At 43.7% G+C, this 27,634-nt stretch overlaps 5 protein-coding genes across 12 annotated transcripts; 3 read left to right on the top strand and 2 right to left on the bottom strand.

Annotated features, from left to right (window-relative positions):
• Positions 1-2,438: 2,438 nt before the first annotated feature.
• Positions 2,439-5,650, top strand: LOC133927392 (probable serine/threonine-protein kinase PBL19). 2 transcript variants are annotated; one of them, XM_062373847.1, is made up of 6 exons: positions 2,439-2,829; positions 2,956-3,077; positions 3,168-3,405; positions 4,333-4,596; positions 4,838-4,960; positions 5,094-5,650. In XM_062373847.1, exons 2-6 carry the CDS (start codon positions 2,956-2,958, stop codon positions 5,511-5,513), a joined length of 1,167 nt encoding a protein of 388 aa, XP_062229831.1. In that variant the 5' UTR covers positions 2,439-2,829; the 3' UTR covers positions 5,514-5,650. The 2 variants fall into 2 exon arrangements, with proteins under 2 accessions (XP_062229831.1, XP_062229830.1); XM_062373846.1 differs by having other exon boundaries at positions 2,956-3,405.
• Positions 5,651-5,828: 178 nt separating this feature from the next.
• LOC133927393 (uncharacterized) lies at positions 5,829-8,512 on the top strand. Of its 5 annotated transcripts, none has more exons than XM_062373852.1 (5): positions 5,829-6,331; positions 6,420-6,478; positions 7,045-7,121; positions 7,206-7,339; positions 8,327-8,512. In XM_062373852.1, exons 3-4 carry the CDS (start codon positions 7,051-7,053, stop codon positions 7,333-7,335), a joined length of 201 nt encoding a protein of 66 aa, XP_062229836.1. In that variant the 5' UTR covers positions 5,829-6,331; positions 6,420-6,478; positions 7,045-7,050; the 3' UTR covers positions 7,336-7,339; positions 8,327-8,512. The 5 variants fall into 5 exon arrangements, with proteins under 5 accessions (XP_062229836.1, XP_062229835.1, XP_062229834.1 ...); XM_062373850.1 differs by having other exon boundaries at positions 5,941-6,331; positions 7,029-7,121; XM_062373848.1 differs by having other exon boundaries at positions 5,957-6,331; positions 7,007-7,121.
• A 4,124-nt stretch (positions 8,513-12,636) lies between these two features.
• On the bottom strand, positions 12,637-13,940 carry LOC133927391 (FCS-Like Zinc finger 7-like). Of its 2 annotated transcripts, none has more exons than XM_062373844.1 (2): positions 13,464-13,940; positions 12,637-13,340 (listed from the first exon to the last, which is right to left on the bottom strand). In XM_062373844.1, exons 1-2 carry the CDS (start codon positions 13,697-13,699, stop codon positions 13,109-13,111), a joined length of 468 nt encoding a protein of 155 aa, XP_062229828.1. In that variant the 5' UTR covers positions 13,700-13,940; the 3' UTR covers positions 12,637-13,108. The 2 variants fall into 2 exon arrangements, with proteins under 2 accessions (XP_062229828.1, XP_062229829.1); XM_062373845.1 differs by having other exon boundaries at positions 12,637-13,331; positions 13,464-13,884.
• A 1,958-nt stretch (positions 13,941-15,898) lies between these two features.
• LOC133927390 (uncharacterized) lies at positions 15,899-16,657 on the top strand. Its single transcript, XM_062373843.1, has one exon. It carries the CDS (start codon positions 15,983-15,985, stop codon positions 16,493-16,495), a length of 513 nt encoding a protein of 170 aa, XP_062229827.1. The 5' UTR covers positions 15,899-15,982; the 3' UTR covers positions 16,496-16,657.
• A 692-nt stretch (positions 16,658-17,349) lies between these two features.
• LOC133927389 (uncharacterized) lies at positions 17,350-21,449 on the bottom strand. 2 transcript variants are annotated; one of them, XM_062373841.1, is made up of 6 exons: positions 21,048-21,449; positions 20,646-20,946; positions 20,350-20,508; positions 18,425-18,720; positions 17,897-18,025; positions 17,350-17,789 (listed from the first exon to the last, which is right to left on the bottom strand). In XM_062373841.1, exons 1-6 carry the CDS (start codon positions 21,246-21,248, stop codon positions 17,781-17,783), a joined length of 1,095 nt encoding a protein of 364 aa, XP_062229825.1. In that variant the 5' UTR covers positions 21,249-21,449; the 3' UTR covers positions 17,350-17,780. The 2 variants fall into 2 exon arrangements, with proteins under 2 accessions (XP_062229825.1, XP_062229824.1); XM_062373840.1 differs by having other exon boundaries at positions 17,350-18,025; positions 21,048-21,448.
• Between the last annotated feature and the right edge of the window lie 6,185 nt (positions 21,450-27,634).

Raw genomic sequence — 27,634 nt, 5'->3', positions numbered from 1 at the left:
GTTTGCCGGTAAAAGTATTAAGCAGTGGACACTTAACAGTCGCTTATCCATAGTGTGAGCTTCTGGACAAGTAGTCTGCTACCATTCTAGTCAAACCTCCAAACAAAGTAAGTAGTAATGCTACACATTTTATAGGCCCCATTTAGAATGCGATTTTTTTCCCTAATCGTGCTGGAATTGAATTTTTCGCTAAGTCATCGGACTTTCTGTTGCTGTTTGTATTAGATGTAGGTTAGACACTGCAACCTACAACTATACTATATAATCACAAGTTCACAACTATACTGTTGCAGAGAGAGAGAGAGAGAGAGAAGACAGAGAGTCAAACGATGGATAGGACATGGAGAGTGCCAACCTTTGAAGAGAGAATTGTCACCATGCATGCTCTCTTAGCTTCCAGAGGATTAGCACGGAACACAAATGACGACAGCTCAGTCATTGTCCTCGTTGGAATTGGTACCCACCACGTAATCTCCATTACATTTCCCTTGTTTAATCAGTGCCCCGCTTCACATGAGTCCCCATCTGATCATCACAACGTTTAATTAGTAGTCGTGCCAAGGCTACAAGTCAACATGTCGGTTCCTCTGTTTGCAATATTCTCCACCGTCTGAATTGAGGCTGCCCGCCGTCTGCTTCTTTGACCACTTTCTACTCCTAATGCACCACCAACACTAATCTTTTCACTAAACAAGTACTACTGTATGTGAGCTAGAGGGTCAAAAACATCTCACGCACCTTGAAAAAAGATAGACGGTCAGATCGATGATGACTGTTTCCTGCTGCTTCTGGTAGGAACTCACAATTTTACAACTTGGAGCTCTGAATTTGTCTACGAAGAAGAAGAAGAACCGCAGTACGCAGGGCATCGGTGGAGGACGATTATATTCCCATGCATGACAGGCAGGGGCATCTGGATGTGACTTGTCTGGTGCTCCAAGCGAGCCACTTGCTGACTTCCTTCCCCGAGTAGCGACTACCTGCAACCTCGTAGCTGATTAATCAGCTTTGATGTAGCAGTGGGAACCAGAAGCAGAAGCAGAAGCAGAACCACGGCATGGACCTTGCAACAAGCTCGATGCTGTGGTGCCGGCACGATGGGAGAGAGGATGGAATTCTGCCCCGGAGGTCAGCGAGGATTATTGGATTCCGCCGAGTCCTCGTCGACGCAAGATGGGAGCAGACTAGTCCTAGGCCTATGCTCATCCCATCAGCTCAGCTTTCCCATTCTCTCGTGTCCTCACCTAGACACCACCCTCTTGACCATGCCTTGGGTGTACGAGTCTACCCTGCTCGATTTCGAGTCCTCTACGGCATAAATTTGGGTGTTCGTTTTTCTTAATTTAAAGCCGTCTTGTTCTTTATAGATTTGTCTAGTTTTTTTTATTTGATATGCTAGATACAACCACCAATCGCGAAACTTTGGAATTAGACCGGAACAAGAGAGGTTTGTAAACTAGAGGAATTGGCATAATTCGGTATATGAACTGCTTAGCCTTGAGAGAGTATTATATAGAGTACAAGCCTTAGAGAATCAGAAACCTCTCTTAAAGATAAGACAAGTATCACGAGATTATAAAAATATAAACTACCGAATACACATATATAACAATATACTATAACATCCTCTTAGTCATAGCGGAAGCGTCACGTATGGTCAAATTAGAGAGGAAGTCAAAGGTGGGGAACCGACGACCTGAAATCATAACAGGAGCGCTGTTGTATCACATATGTTAACGGCAATCTCTCAATGTAGACGAGAGATTGCCGTTAACAAGGTAGTGGCATGTGAAGTTGTAGATGAAAGGAGGTGCTATGGAGCCAAGGATGTATCGAAAAATATGATGACACGATCAAGGCAATCGTGAAGGACGAGGTTGATGTTGAAGGTGATTGTATCGAAGGCGTGCGTACGGGGCAACGGCTCATGAAGGTGACCATTGGGGCATCACGCGCCTGATCTTGCCGCACCCCACACGGTTGGAGATGAGGAGTCATCCGATGTAGTCAACGCCAATGTTGGAGTAAAAATGCACCAGGATAACGTTCGAGAGTGAGCGGTGCAAACCGATCTATGATCAGCATATCTAAAAAGGAATATCTGATTAAACCATTGGTAAGAGAAGAGAGAAAAACCGTTCGATAGATAAGAAAAAAAAGTCTCCCTAAGATGACCAACCAATGTAATTCACAGCGTAAACCCTAGCTACAGGTGACGGTACAGTGCAAGATCATGGAGATTGATAGGGTAAGACCGAAACCTAGTTTCCGTATCCGTCATCTTATTTTACGGTGCTCATTGCGTTTGCCTCGGTGCAGGGCGCCCACGTGCAGGTCCAACCATCTCCAGCCGCGTGTCCTGTTAATTTTATGAAATTAACTCGTGATTAACGAGAAATGACTCTGGTTGGTTAGTTAAATATGGGCACCTGAGCCAACTCCGTGCTCATTTCCTCGCACTTGCCGGTCGGGCAAGTCTCTTCGTCAAAGCTAAGTAGTTTCTTCCTTCCCGTTCAATTCCGCTCCGACCGCCTCTTCCTTCTCTAATTCTCTTCACTTGCTCTGCTTCCTTTCGATTCAATCCGATGCGTCCTTCTCCTTCCTCTGTCGCAGAAAGAGTACGAGAATTAACCAATCTCGACCCCTTTGCTGTGTCCGTAATCAGTTTCTTGCGAACGTGATCTTGTTTCTTCCCCGTGGACAGTTGTAACATTTCCTATTCCTCCCCCAAAAAAATCTCTCATTTTCTCTTGAGTTCTTGATCTTTCCTCTGCAAGGGCTCTTCAGAATTAGGCCAAGCGTGCCATTCTGATTTTTCAACAACTGCTGGTACAGAGATTCGCTTGTCCCTTTTATTTCCCCTTTTCTCGATGAAATTTGCATGCTCCATTTGGATCGGTGTCTGCTTCTTTTCTCCGGCTTAATCTGTAACCCATCTTGTATTATTGTGATCAGATGGGGTGCTTCGCCTTCAAGAGCTGCAAGAACAGGTCCAAGCACCAGCAGAAGGTTGGCACCAAGACGCCGCCGGCCAAGTCGCCCCAGGCCTCCGATTCCAGCGGGCAGAAGAGCAAGGCCTCCGATTCCAGCGGGCAGAATAGCAAGGCCTCCGATTCCAGCGGGCAGAAGAGCAAGGCCTCCGATTCCAGCGGGCAGAAGAGCAAGGCCTCCTCTGCGTCGGCGTCGACGCCGTCGAGGAGCATACAGGAGCTATCAGAGGAGAGGGGCGCGCAGCGGCTGCGGGTGTTCGACCTGGAGGAGCTCAGCAGCGCCACCAACGGCTTCAGCCGCGCGCTCAAGGTCGGCGAGGGCGGATTCGGCTACGTCTACCGCGCCTTCTTCCGCTCCGCCGGCGGCGGCCGCGTTGTCCTCGCCGTCAAGCGCCTCAACCAGCGCAGCCTACAGGTCAGTTGCTTCCATACATCTCCTCTGTTCTCTCTTTTTCAGAGGAAAATCTCCCCTGTTCTCTTGTTCATAGGTCTCAAAATCTGTCATGCCATGCTGCATTTGGGCTTAGATTTCTCATGACATATCGTTTGTCCATCAGAAAGCTTGAATTTTTTAAGGATTAACACAGAGTAGTTAATCACACTTAAGCAGAGTAGCACTTTTGTGGAATCCCTACAAATTTGCACTTTTGTGGAATCCCTACAAATTTGCAATGATTTGCAGCTCATCTTGTTTCAGAGAACTGGCAGTTTCATCAGACTTTTCATTTTCCAAGAGCTGTATTTTAGCTGAATTTCCTCAAGGCCTGTAGCCACAAGATAACCATATCTCCGTGGATTTGTCATTTCTGGTGTATGAACATTACATATTTTAAATCAGTTTTTTTTGTGTGTGTGCACAACCGAGAAGTAACAACATCCATGACTTTAGGTGCCATCATTTGGATCATGGCCTAAAACAGAACTCAGAAAATCGTTGTTTTGCAGTGAAACCATTAGACAGTTTGAGCTCCATGACAATCTAAAGTTCTAAACATATAATTTTTTTTGAAAGGGACTAAACACATAAATATTTGTCCAGACAGCTTCAATGAAATATTGGTCCAACCAATATGACAAGGACATCCACTGATGTCAACTTCAGTGAGAATCGTTGAACGAACCACGTGAATATTTGTCAAGCCAACGTCACAAGTCAACCTATTACGAGTAAATCATATAAATCAGCATCACGGTATAGACAACGTGCCGAGTCCAATCCGCCCAAAAATTAGATGCAAGTACATAGAAGAACTTCATGCAATTTTCAAGTGCTCATCTCTTTTTTCCCAAAAGAAAAAAAAAATCTTGAATGCGGTTCAAGAGTTTTCTTATCTGATTTCAGGGGCACAAGCAGTGGCTGGCTGAAGTCCAATTCCTGGGCGTTCTTGAGCACCCGAATCTCGTGAAGCTCATCGGCTACTGCGCAGTGGATTCAGAAGAAAGCAAGCACAGGCTGCTGGTCTACGAGTTCATGCCCAACAAGAGCTTGGATGACCACCTGTTCAACCGAGCCCATCCTCCTCTTTCCTGGAGAATGAGATTGCAGATCATGATAGGTGCCGCGCGTGGCCTGGATTATCTCCATGAAGGAGTGCCAGAAGTTCAGGTTTCCTCGAACGCATTGTTCTTTCTGAACCCAAAAAAATATGCACCCTTTGAAACTCTGAACTGAACCGATTCAACTGTAGTCTGCCGGATAATTGCATTCTCTGAAACTCTGAAATGAACCATGTAAACCCTGCGTTAACACACACGGCCTTTTTAGCTGCATTTGTCTGCTCAGAGTTTGAAAGATGCAAAGACTAAAAGATGATCAAGAACTGATCCACGCCCTTTTAGTGTGGCAGGTAATCTACAGGGACTTTAAAGCATCCAATATTCTTCTCGACGCCGATTTCAAGCCGAAACTGTCGGACTTTGGGCTGGCAAGGGAGGGGCCAACGGAAGGGAAAACACACGTCTCCACCGCGGTAAGTAGGCGAGTGAGGAATGCGGTTCAGCACGCACGCATCCAGGAATCTTGCAAGGAATGTCGTGGCGTTTCACTGCATTGTTTCCTGCATTGCATTTGAGCTCACTGGCTGCTGATGGTGGGTGGATCAGGTGGTGGGGACGCACGGGTACGCGGCGCCGGACTACATCGAGACAGGGCACCTGACGGCGAAGAGCGACGTGTGGAGCTTCGGCGTGGTGCTGTACGAGATCCTGACGGGGCGGCGGTCGCTGGAGCGGAGCCGGCCGGCGGAGGAGCAGAAGCTGCTGGAGTGGGTGCGTCGGCACCCGCCGGACAGCGAGGGATTCCGGGCCATCATGGACCCGCGGCTGGGCGGGCGGTACCGGATGGCCGCCGCGCGCGAGGTGGCCAGGCTCGCCGACCGATGCCTCGGCAAGAACGCCAAGGAGCGGCCGACGATGAGGGACGTCGTCGAGGAGCTCGAGCGGGTGCTACAGATGGAGCCCCCGCCGCCGCCCGTAGACAAGAAAGGAGCCGACGGCAAGCCGCCGTCGTCGGCCAAGAGGTGACGACGACCGAGTAGTTTCCAGCATGCGGTCCGCTGAGCATTTTCCACGTTTGTATATGTATGCTATAGAGAGGACAATTCATAATGGAACATGTTCAGGTTTAACTTCCTCTGCCTTAATATATTTCATAATACAAATGATCTTAAGAGAATGAGTTGATGAGAATGAGATAGGACGTCTTTGAAGCTAGAGATAGATCAAGAGAGGAACATATATACTATAGATTAATTTATCGATTAAGTATCAACCGTTGTTTGTCGTTAGCTTAAGTACTTTTCGTACTACCATATATTCACTAAATGTATGAATTGATCAATTATTATACGTCGTTCTAACACTAGACTTGTAGCACTATAACACGTAAGAGAAAATGATAAGAAGAAGTAAGATGATGGGAGCCAAAGGTGTCCGATACACGTTTGTGGTAACCTCTGTGTCATAGGGGTAAGCGTAAATATGTAGTTTCGTGTATGAGAAATGTTGTCTGAAAGGCTAAATGGATAGACTCGAGCCGTGTGGCTAAAGATTTATCCTATAAAAGGTAAGATCAATTTAAATTACAGTGCTCTTAATTTAAATATAATTTAGACGGTTCCTTAACCAGCCTAGCTGAAATATGTTTTATTCTATTATTAAAAAAGCAAATTGTATGGACACAAATTTGAGAATTAAAGGCCTAAGGCCAGTAAAAGGCCCAACCTTTCGTCCTGGTCGCATTCTCGTGGGCCGTGGGCCTTGGCTACGAACCGCAAGCAAGATCCACCCCTCGTCGGCGGCCGCTCCCTAGAGCCGGACCCTAATCTGCCGTGCCGGCGAAGGTGGCCGGCCGACTCCCCCCTCCTTCTCGCTCTCGCTCTCCCGGCATCGACGCTCCCGTCCCCTCATCTTCCCCTACTGTTTTTGCAGGAATTTTGCGTGAGCGTCGGGTGGGGAGAGCTCGTGTGGGCGTCGCACAGCGAACGGTGGTGAGATCGCTTAGCCTTCTCTTGTTCATCTCTGCGTGATTTTGGAGGATGCCTGCGGTGCTAGTATGGATTTGATTTAGCGCGCAAGGAGGCGCGTCGATGCTCACTGGTGCCATCTAGCACATATGCATTTTCGTCTTCCTTTTGCTTCTGCACCTATGCAGTCTTCTGATGGTTTCAAAACCAAAAAAAGAAAGAAAGAATCCATGTGTGTCAGTTGCAACAATCATTATATTAGTCTTGGAAAATGATCACATGATGATATGTGCTGGTGCCGCACTAATTCGTTTCTGCTGTTGTGAGTACAACATCTTAGGTAGCTATTAGAAAATAAATTGCGCTTGGTCTTTGAATTATATGAGCGAAGCGTATCCTTTACGTATAATGCAAACACCAAGTAACCGAACCAAAATAAATGTCTTGTTAATGATTGAAGTACTCAAAGTATAATTCATCTTATAATTGAATGCACACTCCTATACTACTTTACTGAATGGGACTGGGGGGGGGGGGGGTTCTGAACCGCAGCTAGCTGCTGACCAACTCCTAGCCCTCCCAAATCTCAGCGGAAGATGCAGGCGAAGAAGCTAACACTGCTGCAGACTGTGGCAGCTGCAGGAGTCTTCTCTGCCGTCTCCTTCTGGTAACATAACCTGATATAATTGAGTATCTCCTGCAAACACTTTGTTCAGAGCGTTTTAGATTTCCCACCCCTCTTATGCTGCAGGTATGGCTTCATGTTTGGGAGGGAGTCAGCTCGGCGTGAGCTTGGTGGCATCATAGACGACCTCCGCAGCAACAGGTCCATCACCACCTCTACCGCTCCCTCTGGACCCGACGCTCGTTCCAAACCATAGTACAGTAAGCTATCCGCCCCCCCCCCCTTCTGTCTCTGTCTCTGTGAGAGAGGAGTATAATGTTTCCTTGTACTAAATGTGGTTTGTGGATCTGATAGGTAGATGGAATAACTAGTCTTAGAGATATTTTTATTGACTACTAGTTATTTCTGTAATGTGTATACAGCTTTAACATCTATTTAGACAGAGAAAACAAGTTAAAGATGCAGTTGATTGGTTAAGGGGATATGATATTGGTGCCTTTTTGCCATGGTAAATGCAATCAGACACTCAGACCAATTTTGCTTGATTTCTTTATTCAACAATATGTGTGGATGTAGACACATTGTTTATGGTATTGTTTCAGATGAAGGGAAAAAGGCTAAAATTTATTTCTAGTGAGATCCGTGATAAACCAATTTATGGTTAGCCCATTACCCTGTTTTTTTATGAAGCCATGGCTGGTAGGATTCACTGACATTGCCTATTCAGTGACCAATCAGTTATGGTTGGTGATTGGTTCGAACCTGGTATTTGCCATCAATCAATAGATGATTTCACACTGATTTTAACGAACTGTCGGTAGAATCTTAAAGAACTGAGGAGGCTACCGGTTGTAAAGATAACATTGTTCTTTATTTTGAACAAAAAACTAGACTTTGTTCACAATGTCAAATGCATGGAAAATTAAGTTTGGCAGATCAGTGTTGTTAGGGCAAGCATGGGAATAATTTATTAGGAACCAGGAGGATAAGTTCTGAAAGCCTCTAGTTACCAATAACATGTATGGAAACCAAAGAACTAATGTGGCTAGTGGTGATGAGCATTGGGCCAGTGTCCTAATCCTAGAACTTACTAAGGACATTTGATGTTCATCATGTTAGGTTCCGTTTGATCTTATTCATATCGCCGTGATGTTTTCTCGCACAAGTAGCACAGATCAGTTGAGTTAACAAGAATTTACATAGAAACTTATGTGACATGTTTTTTTTTTTTGTATATGTATTTACAGATCCATCTCTGCAATGTCAAGAACAAGAATGGATGTTCATCGTAAATGACAAGGTTAGCTATTAGAATAGTTCACCAAGATGGAAGATTGTCAGAGGAAGGTCAAGGCAATTAGACTAATGTTTGGTAGGTTTCTGTTTTACTGAGGCTACCTTTTGAATTAAAATGAAAGATGATACATTTGATCTGTGGTGTCAATAACTTTTCTTTCCCTGAATAATAATGTTACCCATCAATCTTTGGGCATATCAAAATTATCAAGCTGATATGTGTTCAGGTTTTTCAGTTTATGAATTGTTGAGCTCGTATCATTACGTCTTCTGAATAACTTAAAGAAATTATGCTACCATGGTGAGTTTTTTTGTTTCTTTGAAATTCCTTTTGTTTGTGATTGCCTGCACATTGGTGGTCTTGAATCGCTGCTGGACAGCTGATAGGCTGGCATGACTAGGACTCGACCACCCCGATTGTTGTCCGCATTGGGATCAAGATAATGAGACGATAAAACATCTGTTGACTTCATGTGTGTTTGCTAGGGAAGTGTGGTTCTCAGCTCTCTCTTGTTGGCTTGCAACACCTCACTCCTAGCGAAGCTAATGTCCATTTCCAAACCAAATAAAACCGAAAGGGTTTTAACCCGTTAGTCATTTTGGTTGCTTGGTGGTTGTGAAAGCATAGGAATGGGTGTGTGTTAGAGGGAGTTTCTCCTAGTACCCGTTCCATCCTACAAGATACTCAAGACAAGGCCAAGTTGTGGTGTATGGCTGGTGCAAAAGGCTGAGTGGTATCTGGCCTTGATGCCTTGCCAAAGTAGTTTGGGTTGTCTTTCTCCAGCTGGTAATGAGATCATGCCGTTCTAACCACCCTGTAGAGGCGTGGTGGTTTGGTTTCCTTTCTGTCTTTGTGTGCTGTGTTGTGTTTGAGTTGCGTGTTTGTGCTTTTGTTCTTGGTCCACTTTGGACTTTTTCCCGCTTCTTAATATAATAATGCGCAGTTCTCCTGCACGTTGGATTTTTTTTATTGCCTGCACAAGCTAGGATGACTATAGTATGAAACTATGAACAAACTATCTGTAGGTTGAAAGATATCTTGGAACTTGGAAATATAAGCTGTCCTTTTCTGTATCCTGTCAATAGATGCCTTTGAAATGCATCTGTCTTCCTGAGCACAATAATTCATTCTTGTCTGTTAGTTTTCTCTGTAGCTGGCTGAGCTTCGAAGTTTCGTTTTAATACTTATTTGGCTTTTGGTATCTTTTATGCTGAGCTGTCTTGCGTTTTTTAGTCTTCTATTTGCTGTCCTCCATTGAAACCTCCTGGACCCACCTGAAAAACAACAATTCCTGATGAATTTAGTGGGGAAAAGAAACCTAGTCCTTTAAAAGTTTTTTTCTTCTTCCAAGCAGATCTTTGCAGTTACATATATAACGTGCTAGAAATAGGAAGCACAATATGTAGTGTTATTGTGTGTTGAGATGCTTCTATATTGTTTGTTCACTTTGGTCTCATGACTCATAACAACATTTCAAGGAAAAGGGGCCATATTGAGTAATCCTGACTACATAAACTCAGTTTGCTTTACGCTTCTCGGATAATTCAGTAGTTTGTTTAGGTGCACTTTTTGAACAAAATCAGACAATTTGACTTGCCTGAAAGCGACCACTCTGACTGACGTGCTCATCGCCATCTTTCACTCTGGGGTTGGGCAGGACTAAAACTGGGTCATAATAGGATTAGATTGCTACAGAGTATAGCAATTTTGTGTTCCTTTCTTACTTTTACCTTTTTGTTTCTAACATGCCCTATCCTGTTCCTAGTTGGGCGCAGAGTTACTTGATATTACCAACGCTGTTCCAAATGCATCTGATCCTCTTGATCTGATATTATTTTTTCTTCTCTTCCTCTGTTATCAATATGTGTTTTTGTTCGATCTGTATATACCATATTACCTCATAGTTCGGAAAATCTTGTACATAACATGAGCGTCCCCTCAGACTTCTTTTGTTAAGTACTCTGCGAAGAGTTTATATGTCATGTATCTAAAAGGTTGAGGAATGGTAAGAAGGATCCTCACTGAACTTTTGTTTGTAGAGAAGGGGTAAGGAGATACAAAAAACCTGTAGCTCCTCCACATAGCCCTAGTAGTAGTAGTAGACCTCAGAATGGGACTGGTACCAGATTGAGGGCTCTCAAATGTCAATTTTTTTCATAATATTATTTTATTAGAAAATTGCAAAAATAATACCAAAATCCGATATCTGAAAAATTAGATTGGAATTTCTAGCCACTTTTGGGTATCTAAACAATTCAATCGATAGGTATAATTTTTTATATGAATGTCATCTCCATTTGAGATCATATGAAAAAATTATGAATTTTTCTACGGAACAAAAGACATGTCGGCACGTGGAGTGCTGACAGGTCTCGTCGGCACTCTGCGTGTCGGTATGTATCTATTTCTGTAAATATCAGATTTTAAATATTGTTTTTGCAATTTTCCAATAAAATAATAATATTTTTTTTAAAAAGCTCCTCGTATGTCCCTCTCTTGAGGTGATGATGGAGCAAAACCAACCAAAGATCAACACACTTCATTGGAGTTGGAGAAGGTTAGAATAAAGAGCACATTGCTATCGACTATAGGAATCACTTGCCTTTCCATCTGTATCTCTCTCTCTCATGATGTGCACTCCTCTCTTTTGCAAGCACTTGTTCCAAGCTTGATAGGACCTCTTGTCCTTCTTGCAGAGTTGCAGTCACTCTCCAGCTCTTGGAATATCTCTAGTGGCACGATATTATCGTATTATTTGCATGTTAAGTTAACGTCACATACCTCGAAGCATCCATGATCATGACGGATTCTCGTACATATATTGTATCGACTTGAATCCAAGGCCTGTTATAATTATGGTTTTTTTTTTCTGTTCTTGTGTTAAGCATTCATTGGCTACACTCATCAGTCGCTAGAATATATCTCTTGGAGTCTAGAAACTGGTTTTTGGATTGCCTGTGATTCATTTGTAAATTTGGATCCCAGAAAAATTAGTGCCAATGGGTGTGCTTGGGTGTCTATGATAGTTACTACCACTCTTGCTGATATATGGCTGCTCATTTGCTCAGAATATTCAACATGGATCATACTGGTCAAAAGTGGGTGTGTGTTATTTTTTGTAAAATGTAACATCTGGCACGATGATATATCATGTTGACCGTCAAATCAATGAAAATTTGATTTTAGTATTTTCTTTAATTTGTGAAAACTGGACATATGTGCTAGTCTAATTATCACATGATTTCAAAGGAAAGAAAAAGTGCATCTGGAAAACATGCTCACTTTTGCTAAGGTCCTTGATTGTCAGCAAAACACTACGGGCTCCTCTAGAACGTAGGAATTAGAAAATACAGGAATAAGAATAGAGGATTGAAAAACAGAGAAAATTTTTCAAGGTTGTCATTTGGATGAGGCACAGGAAAAATGTAGGAATTTTTATAAGATATGTGGAAGTGAACGATAATCACACTGTTAATCATCATATGAGCTAACTGACATTGGATTAATCAAACCATATGTCCCACCGTCAGAGATGTATCAAACAATCATCTTCCTCTAGTATCTTATCCTGTTTCAGTCCGTTCCTATCCATCCATCCCAGTACAAGCGGCGGCAAGCGCGCACGGCGAGCTGCAGGCTGAGGTCGGAGTGGATGTTTGTTTTCCCGTGATTTTTCCTGTGAAATCAGTTGCAAAGGAATATTTCCTCCAAATTTACTACGCTGAATCCTACGAACCAAAGGAAGCTACAGTGCTTATTCCTACAGGAATGAGAATCCTACAATTTTCCTTGAAATTCCCATGAACCAAAGGAGGCCTACCATTTTTTTTTCAGAACAGAAATGGCTGGTTAGCAGTTTTCCTGTGCTTGTGATTGCTGCAAAGTGAAGGAGCATGATTTTTTGAGCAGGCAAAAAATGAATTGTTTTAGCCTCTTGATCACAGAAATAGAGAAGGCCTGTAAGATGAGTTATCTGAAAGTAAAGATACATAGAACATCAAAAGTGAAGGCTGAAATCTTCAGCCTTAGCCCGGGAATAAATTAGCCTAGTAGGCAGGTAGTACAACTGATTTATGATAAAGTTTAGCATCGCCTTGCAGCCTAGTTGAAGGACAAGTGTGCATGTCGTGCCACCTCAATCCTTCAATTTGTTATCAATTTCCCATCCATCCATATCTGAAGTCATATCTCACGGAAAAAAAATGCAAGAACGAAGAGGAAATGAAGTGGGAAAGCGCAAGAACGACAGGAAAAAACTAATTGAGAATCAGACACTCACTGGTCACTGCACATCACAGCAATCTGTACATACGCGCGTTCTGATAATCTTTTGGTTTGTACATGCATGTCGATGGATCATCCATCACAAAGCTACCATGCCCACAGCTTCGATTATTCATACCCTCTCTCTAGCTAAGCAGCTAGCTAGTGAGCTTGCTCATCAGTTCAGTTCTCTCACCTCCTCTCCTAGAGGAGAGAGAGGAGATCATGCTGCATGCAAAGGATACCAGTACCATGCATGCAGCAACAAGATCCCCAGAGAACAATACTACATGCCTACAAGGCCAAGTAATCGATCCCTAAGTGCTCCTTGCTTGGTAACTGCTACTCTTGACTGCAACTCATCCCGGGCAAAGAATCGCCTACTGATTCCTGCGACGCACGCACGGATTGATCATCGATGCGTGCGGTGCTGCGGGCTGCACGCCAGCTGCGAAGTTGATTATTAGCATTAGCTGGCGGCCACGGGGGGGTTGCGAGCTGCGAGGTTGGCGATGGTCGGCCGGCGGCGCATCATCGGTGGCCTCGACGCCGCCTCGGCCCGCACGGTGGCAGCTTCCTGCGAGGAGGATGGCATGCGCAGGAGGCGGTGCCGTCGCGCCACCGCGTCGAGCGCCTCGTCTATGTCCATCTGCTCCTGCCTGCAGTCCTCGCTGCAGAACGCCGCGTCCCCTCTGCACCATCTCCATGCACACGCAAATCAGCTCGCCGCGTCACAACCAAGGTAGATAGATATATAGATAGATATGCATGGAAACTGTGGGGCTCGTGGAAGGGAAAGAATCGAGACAGATATATGCACCTACTTGTACATGAAGATGTCGCGGTTGCAGGCGATGTTCTTCTTGCAGAGGAAGCAGGACTGGAGGTAGTGGAGACGTGCCATGGCGGCACCACCGCAAGCCTTCACTCGGAAGAACCTCGACGCCACCTTGACGTACCGCTCCTCCTCGTCCATCTCCGGCACTGCCGCCTCCGCCGCCTCGGGCGTGCTCTGGTGCTCTTCTCCTTCACCTCCAGTTTGGTAGACGGAACTGTCCATCCAAGGACGACTAGCTATCTATATATGTGCGTGTCTGGCTTGTCTGCACATGCGCTCACTGCCACGCTGATTCGATTCGTGTAGGCCGGACGCAAAACCATGGGTGGTAGGGTAGCAGAGCTTGGGCAGTGTCATGGAACCTGTTGGCTGGGTGTGGTTGGGGGGATTAATCTAGTCGAAGCTGCAGCGGCAAGTTGATTTGTATGTATTGTATGCCTCGATAATCAGATCCATCCTTCTTTGAAAGGGACAAGGGATATAATTAATCATCGATAAACATTTGATTATTAGTGTACTGTTCTGGACATGTCTGCATGCTCAGATACCCAGCCCAGGGTCACTAACACTTGAGCTCCATGCTTGTCCCTGAAAACGTGCAGTGAACTGGAGTTGATTATTTTATACCGCAACCGGTTGAGGTGCAGCTTAATTAGGGATGCAAATTAGTTAACCTAAGTATATCATCGTTCATCTTTGATTCAATCAATTACACTATTTTTTTTAAAAAATTATTTATTTATTTTAAAAAATAAATATCCGGTTGAGGTGCAGCTGCGTTTCGGTGGGCTATCCTCTCTCTCCGACCAGCGCGCGTGCTTCACAAGGCAGGCAGCTAGCGCGGATTTTTTAATTAAAAAATTACAGAAATATGAATCCGTTTTAAAAAAAATTGCAAAATATGAATTTTTTATAATTTTTCATAAATATTTAGATAGTGTTATAAAGGTTGAGAGCATTAAAACACAATATTTGTATGATTTTAAATAAATCCCAGTGAATGGACAATCCTTGCAAACACCTATTTTTTATAAATTTCCAAAATAGATGCATATTTCTGCAATTTTTGGAATAAAAAAACTCGCTAGCACGGCGGGTAACACTCCCGAAAAGCCCACTAAAGAGCCCACATAATTGGCCATTGCCGCCTGCACGCGCAGCTCGCGTCAGACGTCATCTTGTCACGCTTGCTCACCGCGGAGGGTCCGTCTAGTCCACCTCGCGCGTGTCTGCCTCATCCACCACACCCTCCCTATCCTATCCGTGTCCGTGGCAAGTTCACAAAACCGTTTGGAGCTCAAAAATCGGTCTCATCGGTAATCAGAAATTCATGGTTTTCGTGAAAATTACTCAAAATTCACTCGGTCAATTTTAAAATTCAGAGAAAAAATTGACTAAATCGATATTCGGTAACCGATCGAATTACACCGGTTACCGAGCACATTCGATGATTTATCGTCCGAATTTTTCGTATTTTTTGCATTATCAGTAACCGTTCGAATTTGTCGGTAACAGTTCGGTTTTAACGATTTATCGAACGGGTTTCTTGAAATTAAGTGAAGTTAAAAAAAACTAAAAAATGGTTTAATCTTGTAAAATCAATAACTAATTCATCTGAGCTTCAAATCAAGTGAAACAAATTTTGTTGGTTTTCTTGTAACATGATATACATGATAAAAGCATTTATACTCATAAAAAAGTTGAATATTTTATGTGAGAAAATATATTTTCTAAAACAAGTTAAATGCATAGTTTACTCTTTGCTAATCCAAAAATCATGAAACTAATTTTGTTAGTCTTCTTACATGATCCTATATCTTTTAAAAATACATGAACTCATGAAATAGTTATTGTAACATGCAGGCTTATGTGAATGTGTTACAAATAGATTAATTCATAACTAATCCATCACACCTCTAAAATTAGTGAAATCACTTTTATTAGTTTATTTATACTATTCTTTATGTAAAAAAATAATAATAGACCTGAAAAAGTTAATTACAGTGTTGCTTCTTAACATATTCACTTTATGCTTATGAATTTTGTAAAAATTATGAAAAAATTAATAAAACTCTAATTGAAGTGAAACCAATTTTTAAGACCATCTTAAGATACATCAGAAAAAAAATGTGTTTACATGTTAAATTATTTTGTTAATATAAGTTAATAAATGAGTTGCATGCTTCAACTTTTTTTTAAACTTTCTCACTATAGAATATGATGCAAACGATACTATTTTTTTCACAGAAGATCTTAAAATTATCTAGTTTTTTTAAAATTTTAATTTTAATTTTAATTTCTGAATTTTTTAAATTTAAATTTAAAAACCATTCGAATTATAAATACGGTGCGGTCGGTAAGATCCGTAAGTTGAAACTCCGTGGACGAGGATATTTTTTCACGATAAGTTGAAACTCCGTGGACGAGGAGCACGCGCGGCGCACGACCAAAAAAACCCAACAAAACAGCGCGCCAGCCACACGTTCCGGCCTCCTGGGCGCCCCAATGGACGCGGCCGTCTCCCTGCACCACCACGGGGCGCTCCCGCTCCTCGCCTCCCTCCCGCCGCCCCACCACCACCACCGTGCGCTCCCGCTCCAGCCGAGACGCCCCTCCATCTCCTCCTCCTCGTCCAAGGCTCCCGCAGCACGTCTAACTGTAGCCGCGCGGCCCACGTCGCCCGCGCGCTCGGCTCCCGCGGTCCCAGCCGCTGTCGCCGCTCACTCATCCACCCGAGCCACCACGGGGTACGCGGCCGCGCTGGCCGACGCGTGCATCCGCGCGGGCACGCTTCGCCGGGCCTCCCGCCACGCGCGCGCCCTCCTTTTCCGGCACCAGTCATCATCATCGTCATCAGAGGAGGAGGAGACCGCGGGGCGGTTGGACGCGCGGGTGGCGGCGATGGTGAGGATGCTCGTTGGCAAGGGCAAGGCCGGGATGGTGGCCGAGGTCATGGCCGAGTTCGCCGCCATCTGCGACCAGCTCTTGCCCCTGCCCGCGCGCGCCCACGCCGACTAGTAGTTCAGTAGTGTCTGCTACTCTGCACTGTGCCTCTGCTCTAGTATTTCTTCAGATACACTCCAAGGTTGTTGCCTCGTTCATCATGCTCGTCATGCATGTTTGGTGCTACTGCATTTTGTAATTGTCCTTCTTGATTATATGAAAAAATCTTGCTTTCTACACTATTAGTATTTCTTCTATTATATGAACAAAAAAAATCCCGCTTTCTACCTGCAAACCTGCTATACTCACTGCTCAGCAATACTATCTATCAGAGCCCAATCTGCAACTCAAGCTAGTGGCGAGACCAGACAAGTTTCTTCTTAGCAGTTTAACTAATCATGCCCTGGAATTTGAGTATCTAAATGAGGTCAGAACTCAGATCAACTGCTGCTTGCAACCAAAATAAATATTGAATTACGTGATGCACTAGCCACACTTATGCATAACGACAATCTCATCATGCTACGTAGACTCTGGAGTCGTTAAGAAGATGAGAGCTAGTGAGACGTAATCAGGCTGTTACTACAGGGGCGCGCTGGGAGCCATGCTGGTGCCTATCGGCAACAAGGCCTCCGAGGAGCAGGGGCTCTTCTTCTCAAAGGCGTCCACGCTCAGCGGGGAGAACGTCGAGCGCGCCTTCCTCAGGCTCCTCGAGGAGATCCACGTCCAGGAAGTCTTCGTCTGAAGAGATGCTCAAGGGCTCATGGAGACGAGCGCCATGAGCTGCTCGTGATCGTCTTGATGGTGCCGCATATCTGATAGGCATAGGTGATTGGAAATGTTCCACAGCAAACTGCTTCGATCGGATCAACCGTTGAAAACTTGCGTGGGTAAAGGTATGAAAAGAAAAGTTTCAACAATATCCAGAGTGAAAACAAGAGTAACTACCATAGTATTGATTTCAACTCTCAACAGTTGTGCTCTGAAAGAATTTTTCTTAACAGAGATAAAAAAAGGGGCCAAAAACGAAGCACGTTTGTGATCCTGGAATGGAAGGGACCCTTTCTTCATTATGTATAGCCTCTGCCCTAAAGTATTTAAATTAAAAATACAAGGCAACCAGACCAATATTTTACCCAGAGAACCATGGAGTTCTGAATTTTTTGCCACACAAACATAGAATTTTACGTAAACTTAAACATCAGCGAAAGCTTGCCACTTTGCCAGCTGCAATTAGCTTCAAAAACCAGTGCAGCCACGCCGCGCAAGAGGAATTAATACATATGCTGAACCTGTGCAAGCTGCATAAGAAAACCTAGCGATATCGAGGTAATGCTTGCGTTTACTCCACTGCAGATTTTCACGAGATCTAGCAAAAGGATTAAATTAAGGTGAAGAAGGCTCTTGCGCTTCTGACTGACTGTTCTGAACTATTCGGGACATCAGCTTAGATATCTCAAAAATTGCACCCTGTACCTGATCATCTTCTGAATCTGACGGCCGAAGCCACAAGGGTGACTGTAGTCCCGTACTTGCAGCCTTCTTGCCCTTTCTAGATGTTGATAAAGCTCTCTCCAGGTCTGATTGTCTCAAGGGTCTAGGTTTCTGAAACAGCAAGTGGGAAGACAAGAATTAAAACCAATGTGAGTTATAAACAGCATGACTCCCAATTGGCGAGCAGATAATCAAAAGTCCACAACAGTACTTTTCAATTTTGTCCATGAATTTAACATATACGATTAGCAGATTCGAGACACAAATAGATTCATGCATGAGGATAATAATCAACAACCTTGTTCAGGGAATGTTAATAATTAGCATTGAAGGTAAACGCTACTGAAGAGATGTTAGCCGAGTGTAGCATATACTATTGAATTGTCAGAAGTGAATGTCGTAAACAGCAATGTGTAGTCTAGTCTAGCACTGAGTGGAAATGAATGTTGTAAACAACAACGTGCGATCTTGTATAACTCAAAACTGAGTGGAAATAAAAGGAATACTCACATCTGCTCTTCTCCCGTTTTTCTCATTATCCAATAGCTCCCTGATAGGGTAGAATGCTGCCTGCTTGCACAGTTCTAGGATGTCCGATCCAGTAAAGCCCTCACACAAACTGGCAATGCGATCATAATCAATATTAGGCTCAACATTTTCTCCCTTCAATACAACCTGAAGTATCTTGCTCCTTTCACTCTGAACAGGAATTCCAATTTCAAATATCTGAGTAAAGCGCCTGAGGATGGCCTCATCTAGCTCAGAAGGCCTGTTTGTAGCAGCAAGGACCATCACACGAGCATTCTCTGCAAAGATATATATGTTGTAATCAAGTATTGCTCAGTAATATCTAGCGAAGTCAATTTGTACTGTAAATAGTTTCCATATCCATATGGAATAACAATCACTTTCAGAAATGGCATCAGACTGCAAGGAAAATTTCACGTGGTAATGAATAACACATCATGGCAAAGGTAAACTGATTTCCCATGTCCGCCTTAGACATAATATAACTTCATGTAGAAGTTTAAAAAAAACTATAACTGTATGGTAAAGGCTATCCAGTTATTAGTTTAGTTTATCTGAAGTTACATCCTTTCAGCATCTAAACCTTATTAAAACGTGCTTGTACATGTGTGCAACATACGCCATACGGATATCTTGATTTCAATAATAATTTTAATCACATCAAGAGAGTTCCTAAAAAATGGTGTGGAAAAAAGCAGATTATGAACATGTTATTCTCATGTAAGCTAGCTCATCAATGACAGCACGTTAGTTGCTCCCTGTTCATTGAAGGCATCTCACATGACCAGCCATAATGACCATCCATGCGAGTCCTAGCAAGGGCATAGGTGCCTACCACATAAAATGAAGTAAACTATGATGCATAACAAGGGATAAAAGAATCCCCACAGTAACCAGACGGTCAACACTTGCAATCAGACATCCTTGCTAGACCCAGGAAAATAAAATAAGCCAAAATAATAATAAAAACGAATTCAAATCGATGAACAGCAAAACCAGTCAGCAACAGGTGAAGAATTAGAAAAGCGTATCAGGAACCGGTCATTGATGGGCTAATATTTTCCCTGAACCAGTTCTTAAATCCATATTAGTAAAGTAAGTAGTGTCACACTATATTCTCCTCATTTTCTTTGCAAAGTTATTCCATTGTAACATAACTTTTATCCTGGATTTGCAAAGAAACATAAAGTTCCTTTACTATATAATTTTAACTAGAGATATTCTCTGCTGAATGTCAAGGCTAAAAAGTTCAATCAGATACACAAAATCAGAAAAAGTCATGAAATTACAGAAAACACATTTACACATCTCCAAATATGTTTGATATTATGAAGTATCAGATATACCAACTTAAAAACACAAACAAACTCCAGGCAGTACCATAAGAGTTTATTCAAAGTATTGAAACAGGTATGCTGTTATGGGATCATTGTTATTGGCTGCTAAAGCATTAGTTTCGGAATGTGGTGGATTCAATTAAACATTCTAAGCACATCTATTTTATAACTTTAAAAATGCAAGATGCGTTGCATCGTTTAGCAGCACTATACATAGACAGAAGTTGAATTTGTCGATGACAAGCGAACTGCTATATGAATATATGGCATTACAAATGTGGGTGAACACCAGCGAGAGGCCTGTAACTGATGCAACAAGTGGGCATAATTCATTTTTTATTTTAAAAGGAAATAACTTTAGATGGTGTTGCAGATCAAATATTATCCATGTTACCACTGGTTTTTATGGGGCGCTTACTAAAGTAGGGTTATGCATTCATAATGGATGTTCATGGGGCAAGTGTTGAGCTCTATATCCATACTGTTAGCCTAAGCAATGATTTTTGCATCCTAATTAACAAATGCCATACATCATCTATCATTCCAGCACCAAAGACGAAGAGCACTCACGATCAGTGGTAAAACCATCCCAAAGGGACATGAACTCAGTCTTCATATTAGTCATGGCTTCATGGTCTGTTGTCCGTCGTTGCCCCAAGAAACTGTCAACCTCATCGATGAAGATAATAGCAGGCTGGAGCTTGTGAGCAAGACTAAATACAGCCGCCACTGCAGCAGCAATAACATCAGCATCAATGCATCATACACTTGCTCATTAGATTAGAAATTAGAATCGGCATGGATTGTAAATTTGAGATATGTAATGGACAATTAGCAAAAGGATTAGCATCAAAAAGGTCCCTTACCGAGCTTCTGAGCATCCCCGAACCACTTGCTCATGAGATTGGATATCCTGACATTGATGAAGACGGCACCGGACTCGTTGGCGATGGCCTTGGCGAGCATGGTCTTGCCGGTGCCGGGCGGGCCATAGAGGAGCACGCCCTTCTGCGGGCTGAGGAGCTTGCCGAAGGTGAATAGCTCGGGGCGGCGCAGGGGCAGGATGACGAGCTCGTAGAGCGCCTGCTTGATGTGGTCGAGGCCGCCGATGGAGTCGAACTCGACGTCGATGTGATCGGGGTTGATGACGTCGCACGCAATCACATCCTGCAAAGCATTGATTGGGGTTTGGGGGCTCGGTGAGGAGAGGAGAGGCCAACGAAGCGGAGATGTGGATTGGATGGGGGGGATTGGGGAAAGTAGTGAACCTCGTAGGGCGTGGTGGAGACGAGGGGTCGGCCGAGTCGCTTTGCGATCTCCTTCTTCTGCTGGAGCGCCTTCTGGGAGGCGGCGCGGTTAGGGTCGAGCTGGCGGAGGCCGGCGAAGAGGACGAGGCAGCTGAGCGCGGCGCTGGCAGCGTAGAGCATGAGCTCCTGCAGGAACCGCGACGACGACTCGGAAGACCTCATGGTGGTACCCCTCCCTCCTTCCTCTCCCGGCGAGCGAGGAATCCAATTGCTATGGCTTGCGGCGGAAGAGAGAAGGGGGTTGGGTTCGTGGAGGGGAAAGAAAGAGGGGACACGGGGTTGGATTAGTCTCGGCTCGGCGATTCTTCTTCTTCTTCCTTCGAGGAGGGGTCGGACCCTTTCGGCCCGGCAGTTGTTGGTCTGGACTGTGCTGGGCTACAGAAAGGAAAAGAAGAGTTGAATAAATTTTATAGTATCTGATTTGATAAAAGTTTTTTTTAATAATTATAAATATTTATTTTCTTTATTTTCTTTTTAACTAGCTATTAGATCACAGAATTAATAGCATGTATATGTCTTACAAGTGTCTTTCTGAATAGAATTCTATAAAATTTACTTTCAAGAAAAAGGAGGAGCTTCCATTGCAATTGTGTCTGCCTTCTATCTGTATATATTGATTCACATTAAAAAAATTAATTGTTCTAAAAAAGTATTGAGTATAGAGTTGAAAATAGACCGGAACGGTCGAAAAATCCTCTTAACTATTTTTAGTTTCATTTTTTTCTAAAAATAGGAAAATCGAAAACAGTTACAAACTCGAGAATGTTGAGAAATAAAAAACGAACTAATCCAAACAGGTATCGATTGTGAACTGATAATTTAAACCGGAAATACAGACCAGTATAACCATTACTTCAACCGAAGGAAGAAACCATGTCCTCCTTTCTGGCCTTGTGTGAGCGTGCGCTTCTCTGCTCCATTGTGCGTGCTTGTAGATGAGAAAAGCTAGCAACAAGGCTTGGGCGACTGTTCTAATTAGCGTGTGCGTGTATGAGTTGCGGCATCGTCTCTGGCGGCTTCCTCTGATCTCTCCCTGCGTTTGTGTATTCAGTCCTTTATATAGGCCAAGGAAGCCCCAACGCTGGTTGAGATAGAGCCCTCGACACTGTTTAAACCAGTTTTGTTTATTTCCCTCAACGTATTGAACTCTATCGGTTAGCATATTACATCCGTATGCATGCTTATCTGGAGACCCTGCACAGCGACAGCTTGTCTCCAATACATGGCCTCTACGTCATCAGCTGCACTTGCACCATCGTGTATGGCCGCAGGTACAAATGCATGTATGTATCTCCCTACATTAAAAAGCCGTAAGGCATGTTTCATCCGCATCTATCCTCTACCAATCCTCTGTCAATTCCTTTTGTCCGTCCACATGCACCAACATGTGGGACCAAGCTAGCGAGCATATGTGTCATTCGTTCGCTTCCCATCTCTCGACTCCTCTCGTTTGGCCCCCATCTCCAAACCTCCCTCGCTATTCTCGCCCCTAACCCTAGGATGCCGCTCACTCAATTCAAGCTACCAGGACGAGCCGAGCTACAACAAAATCGGTTTGCAGCATCCCAACCACTCCCTCACGCCTTTCTCGCCACCTCCGCCCCCGCCCCGTCGTGGGCCGGGCTCCCCCGCTCTTCATCGGCCAATCGCTAAACCCTAACCCTCCAGACCACGCCTCCGCGCCTCATGGCATCCTTTACCCCGTCACGACATCTGCCTCCTCAGCCGCACAGCACCACTGCGGTCCCCCCTTGCGGCGCGCTCGATCCAGTAGGGGATGGTGGTAGTTCAGGCGTGAGGGTCGATTTCGACAAGGAGAAGTTTGGTCTGTGCCACAAGTTGATCAATCTAACGGGGAGGACCTCGATACAGCTCAATTTGAGGCCGACGAGGTTAACAAAGGAGGTCGACGAGGTCGATTCAAGGCGGACGAGTTGACAGAGGAGGCCAACGAGGTCGATTTGAGCCTTCCATGGCTTTTCCCCCTCAGCTGAGGTGATGTGTCCACACCACCCAATGTTGCATGCTGCATGCGCCCTCGCGAGCACAGCAGCCCAAGGAGATCAAAATGAAGGCGGACTCCATTGCCGAGGATGCTTACACCAAGGTAATCTAGACCATCATCGACCATCGCCAAGGCACGCTGACGACCTCTTGCGGTGCACACTCCACGTCCACCAGCGGTGGGAGCGCTAGCTCACCGTCTAGTCGCAACGAGTAGCACGCCCCCGACAGTGTTGGCAAGGGGGTGACTAGGGTGGTGGCAGGGCTGTCGGCATTGGCGTCCATGCCAGCCAACAAGAGTACCTTCCTTCGACTTAATAACCTTGACATTCAAAGTGCCTAGAGGGGGGGGGGGTGAATAGGCTTTTCTGAAAATTAAAACTAAAACAGAGGATTAAATTTGCCGGATACTTCGGTGAAGGTCAGATACTCCGGTATGATCCGGAGTATCCGGTCTATACAGGAATTTTAGAACAACTACGAATTAAAGCTAATAGCTAGAATCTAATGTTGAAGCTAGGTCTACTGGATATCACAGAGCTAGAATAACACTTAACACTAGCAAGATGATCACTAGAGCAATTTATATGACTAATCACAAAATTTACACAATAAAGCAAATAGCACAAATACGAACACGAGAGATTATCCCGGAGTTCGGCCACCTCACAAAGAAGTGCCTACGTCTCCGTTGAGGAGCTCACAAAGAGCCGGGTCTTTTCCAACCCTATCCTCTTCTAGCGACCACCAAGATCAAGCTAGAAATTCTTACTCAATTTTAGGATGTTTACAAACTTCCCGTAGCACTCCACAAGTTTTGGGTGCTCTACGGGCGACGCCTTGCCGTCTAGAAGCACAAAGCTTCAAGAGAAATGATCGCAGCGAATGCTTGATGAAGAACTCAATGCTCAAGTGGCTTGAACTCTCTCCAAACACAAACTCTCTAAAAATTTGTAAACTTTGCACTAGAGGTGGTTGGAGGGTCTTTGAATGCTCTTAAAGTGCTCAAGAGGTCTAAAGTTCACCAGCAACAGCAAGCTCTAAATGCCATGGGGTGTGGGAGCATTTATAGCCCTCTCTCAAAAACTAGCCGTTACTGTTTTGTCAGAACTGACCGGAGTATCCGGTGTACACCGGAGTATCCGGCTCTAAATCCAAAAACGGCGTCAGAACGGTCACAGAACGTGTCAGAACTAGCCGTTACAGTTCTATTAAATTACCGGAGTCTCCGATGAACACCGGAGTCTCCAGTCCTGACAGGGCTTCCAAAAACATTAAGTCCGGAGACTAGCCGGACCCTTCGGCCTCTCCAGGTACCGGAGTATCCGGTGCACACCGGAGACTCCGGTCTCTCTTTTCTTTTTATCAAAAAGATTAAAAGCTAACCAGGAGTCTCTGCCGGAGTCTCCCTCGGAGACTCCGGTTAACACTAAATTACTTACCGGAGTATCCGGTGAACACCGGAGACTCCGGTCCCCTTTTAATTAAAATAAACACCTAACCGAGACTCTCTGGCGGAGTCTCCCTCGGAGACTCCTATCTGTTGACCCATAAATTACTGGAGTGTCCGGTGAACACCGGAGACTCCGGTCTTTTTCCAAATAAAAATAAACCGTAACCGAGACTCTCTGCCGGAGTCTACCTCGGAGACTCCGGGCTAAATACTGAGTACCGGAGTATCCGGTGAACACCTGAGTATCCGGACTCAGTGAATTTTTTCAGAATGAACTCGGTGTCCGTGAGTGATTGTGTCTCTCAACTAGTTGGTTCTAAGAGATATCTTGAGCATTGAGACACTAACCAAGCAATCAAATGCAACCCTCTTAATAGAGCGGCTATTCTAGACTCAATTTCAAAAATAAAAGAATTTAAATCCTATTGAGTACTCTTCGTTGATTCTCCATTTGTTTCGACGGGCGTCAAACGTCACTTATCTTTACAACTAATGCTTAAACATATTCATAACTTAGAAAAGCATGTTAGTTCCTTAATCGTTTTGTCATCAATAAACTAAAACCCACTTAGGGGGCCTAGATGCACTTTCAGACATCAATGGCAATGGCGTGCCTTCATCACAGGCTCCTACGAGGTTCGTTACTTCGATTTGTTTGAGTTGCCAGTTTCAGCTACCATCTATCTACTGCTAGGTGTGTTGGTTCAATGTTTCTTAGAAAATATAGATTGGATATAAGTCACATAGTGATGGGAAGTCCTGAACCTAGACTCTGCTTCTCCTGTTGGGTTTCTTGTTCAAGTGAGTAGCACTTCCATATTTTTGGAATATTTTTTGTCGAATCCCCATTTTTGTCTGTTTTTTTTTTGTTGTTCTTCTTGTTCTTCATGCAGGTATTTGGTAGCATTTCGAGGCATTGTTGCAGATCTGTTGATTTGGAGCTTGCATTTCCCGATGAGTGGTGATTTGTTTCTTCCATGTTGTTTAGGTTCTTAATTTCACATATACGTTTTCTGATTTGTTAATTCTAAAATTCTTCAGTACATGTTTGGTCTCGGTTGTGTGAGTGCTTGATACCATTTTGTTATGTTCATATGCATGTCTTCTTTAATTTTTGACATATTTACAAGCTTGAATTTTATATGGACATGCATGTGGCACTGCTTATTTTATTTTCCTCCTTCTGTTTACAGTAAATGATATTTTGTTCATGTTATTTCCAAGTTACAATTGTAATGTACGTAGTCTATAGTTAACTTATCTGATGTGCATATATGTGTTCCTTGACGTGTCTCAACAATGTATATGTGCACCCTTGTCACATCCTTATTGAGCCTTTAGTTGTGCTCAAGTTTCTGTCCATAATTGCACCTTTTGCACTGTTTCTCTATATTTCCTCTGCTATATCTGAATATTGTATATGCGTGCCACGGCTAACGCTCACTTTGCTTTGTGATTAAGTCTCAGCTAAAGTGCAGGGTGAGAGTAAAAAAAGGTGACTTAGGATCATGTGTTTTTTTTCATGTATGGAAACAAAGTATGTGTGATAGTATAAAATATTATACGTTTTGTTGATCAACTGGTGCAAATTTGGCTAAGCACATGCATAAGCTAATGGTCAAATAAAAAATTAAATAAGGCTCCTGTTAAAAGTTGTTCCATTGATAATGGTTCTAATTGTTGGATTTTGAATACTTGATGCTTGCTGTCCTATACTAATCAATTACGAAAAGTAGAATGAAAATAGTTAGTAGATATCTGAAAAGATGATATTATCTTACTATATTGGTGTCTCATCTTTCTTTATTCATATATGGACTTCATTGTTACCGAGAGATTTGACTTCTAAGGCTGAATCTCCATTTTCTCCCTTGAGGATCAAGTATACCATTCTTTCTCTATAAATGCTTGTGAACAAGTCTCATTAGCTTCAAATTGAGGATGGCTCTCATTTAATATTGTGCTGATTTGAAAATAATTAGTGAATGTTAGTGTAAAACAGATTTAATGAATGTTTGGTCAATTTTAGAAGTATTGTTCCAAGTCTAAATGGTAGGGGTGACCTGTAGCTTTTATTTTTCATGAACATACGACTGGTAGTGTTATTACCATCATTGTGCTTCAGTTAGATCATGGATTTGTACATATATTCACCTCGCCCACAATCATTTCCCTCGATGTCTGCCTAGCTATACATTTCGAAATGATGAAATAATTGTATGTTGATGTGTAAGACTTTTGAATATGTGGAAATATTTTTTTTCCTAATTTGATGTATAAGACTACTTAGTAACTTGGGCTATTAATTTGCTTGTGCAATGCAATGTAGAAATTGAGGTTGGAATGAATATGCAAGCTATGATAAACTTGCCGAACTGAACTTGCTAGACTACGGCATGTTCTAGTTCTGTCCATTGGTCGTGGTAATTCTACAAATTTTTGTTTAACAAATTTTTAACTCATGTTGCAACACACAGGCAGAAAACTAGTCCCAACTAAAATCAGCTAGGGAAATCACAATCGGATGGCCATGTATTCGTTTTCGTCAAACGTACACGACACGGAGGTTGATCGCGTATTCGTTTTCACATAGACAAGCTCTCTTTTCCTTGCTTCTTGAGTAGCACAAATGTGCTCATCTCACTAGACATGAGCAAAAATATTCATCAAACATTCAGTAAATCTAAATAGCCAAACACCATGAGAAAGGCTCACCAAAGCAAGACCTAAAAGAGCCCGCCCCACACAACGCCAACGTCGGCCGACCATGGCTACCAGCTCCCATCCAGTTTAAGCAGTGCAGCCATTGCGATGAGCATGCACCATCAGGCGAAGGGATTGATGGATATTGGCATGTTGGTCCTGACTCTCGACTTGGTCGCCAGCACCGACCACCACCCACACCGCTGCTCGTGTGGTGTCGTGCCGGCTCCGGTGCTGGCGCGGCGAGGATGTCTGTCCTGCACGGATCCCAGTACCTTCGACTGTTGCAGGTGCATGCTGAGTAAGGTGGTGTGCATGGCCGACTTGGTGGCTAGCACGACCGACAATGAGGTTGAGAAGCACGAGCAACTCGAGGCCGATGCTCTCA

This window comes from Phragmites australis, chromosome 8 (assembly GCF_958298935.1).
Source record: "Phragmites australis chromosome 8, lpPhrAust1.1, whole genome shotgun sequence".
In the NCBI taxonomy this organism is placed as follows: domain Eukaryota; kingdom Viridiplantae; phylum Streptophyta; class Magnoliopsida; order Poales; family Poaceae; genus Phragmites; species Phragmites australis.
This window is presented reverse-complemented; position numbering and strand designations above follow the sequence as displayed.

Excerpts from the sequence above, each read along its gene's own strand:
- LOC133927392 (XM_062373846.1), top strand. The coding sequence starts at position 2,956 with ATGGGGTGCTTCGCCTTCAAGAGCTGCAAGAACAGGTCCAAGCACCAG. Across the intron at positions 3,406-4,332 it reads TCAACCAGCGCAGCCTACAG|GGGCACAAGCAGTGGCTGGC; the intron begins GTCAGTTGCTTC and ends ATCTGATTTCAG. Across the intron at positions 4,597-4,837 it reads AAGGAGTGCCAGAAGTTCAG|GTAATCTACAGGGACTTTAA; the intron begins GTTTCCTCGAAC and ends TTAGTGTGGCAG.
- LOC133927393 (XM_062373852.1), top strand. The coding sequence starts at position 7,051 with ATGCAGGCGAAGAAGCTAACACTGCTGCAGACTGTGGCAGCTGCAGGA. Across the intron at positions 7,122-7,205 it reads TTCTCTGCCGTCTCCTTCTG|GTATGGCTTCATGTTTGGGA; the intron begins GTAACATAACCT and ends CTTATGCTGCAG.
- LOC133927391 (XM_062373844.1), bottom strand. The coding sequence starts at position 13,699 with ATGGACAGTTCCGTCTACCAAACTGGAGGTGAAGGAGAAGAGCACCAG. Across the intron at positions 13,341-13,463 it reads CGCGACATCTTCATGTACAA|ATGGTGCAGAGGGGACGCGG; the intron begins GTAGGTGCATAT and ends GTGTGCATGGAG.
- LOC133927390 (XM_062373843.1), top strand. The coding sequence starts at position 15,983 with ATGGACGCGGCCGTCTCCCTGCACCACCACGGGGCGCTCCCGCTCCTC.
- LOC133927389 (XM_062373840.1), bottom strand. The coding sequence starts at position 21,248 with ATGAGGTCTTCCGAGTCGTCGTCGCGGTTCCTGCAGGAGCTCATGCTC. Across the intron at positions 20,947-21,047 it reads TCTCCACCACGCCCTACGAG|GATGTGATTGCGTGCGACGT; the intron begins GTTCACTACTTT and ends AATGCTTTGCAG. Across the intron at positions 20,509-20,645 it reads CGGGGATGCTCAGAAGCTCG|TGGCGGCTGTATTTAGTCTT; the intron begins GTAAGGGACCTT and ends TTGCTGCTGCAG.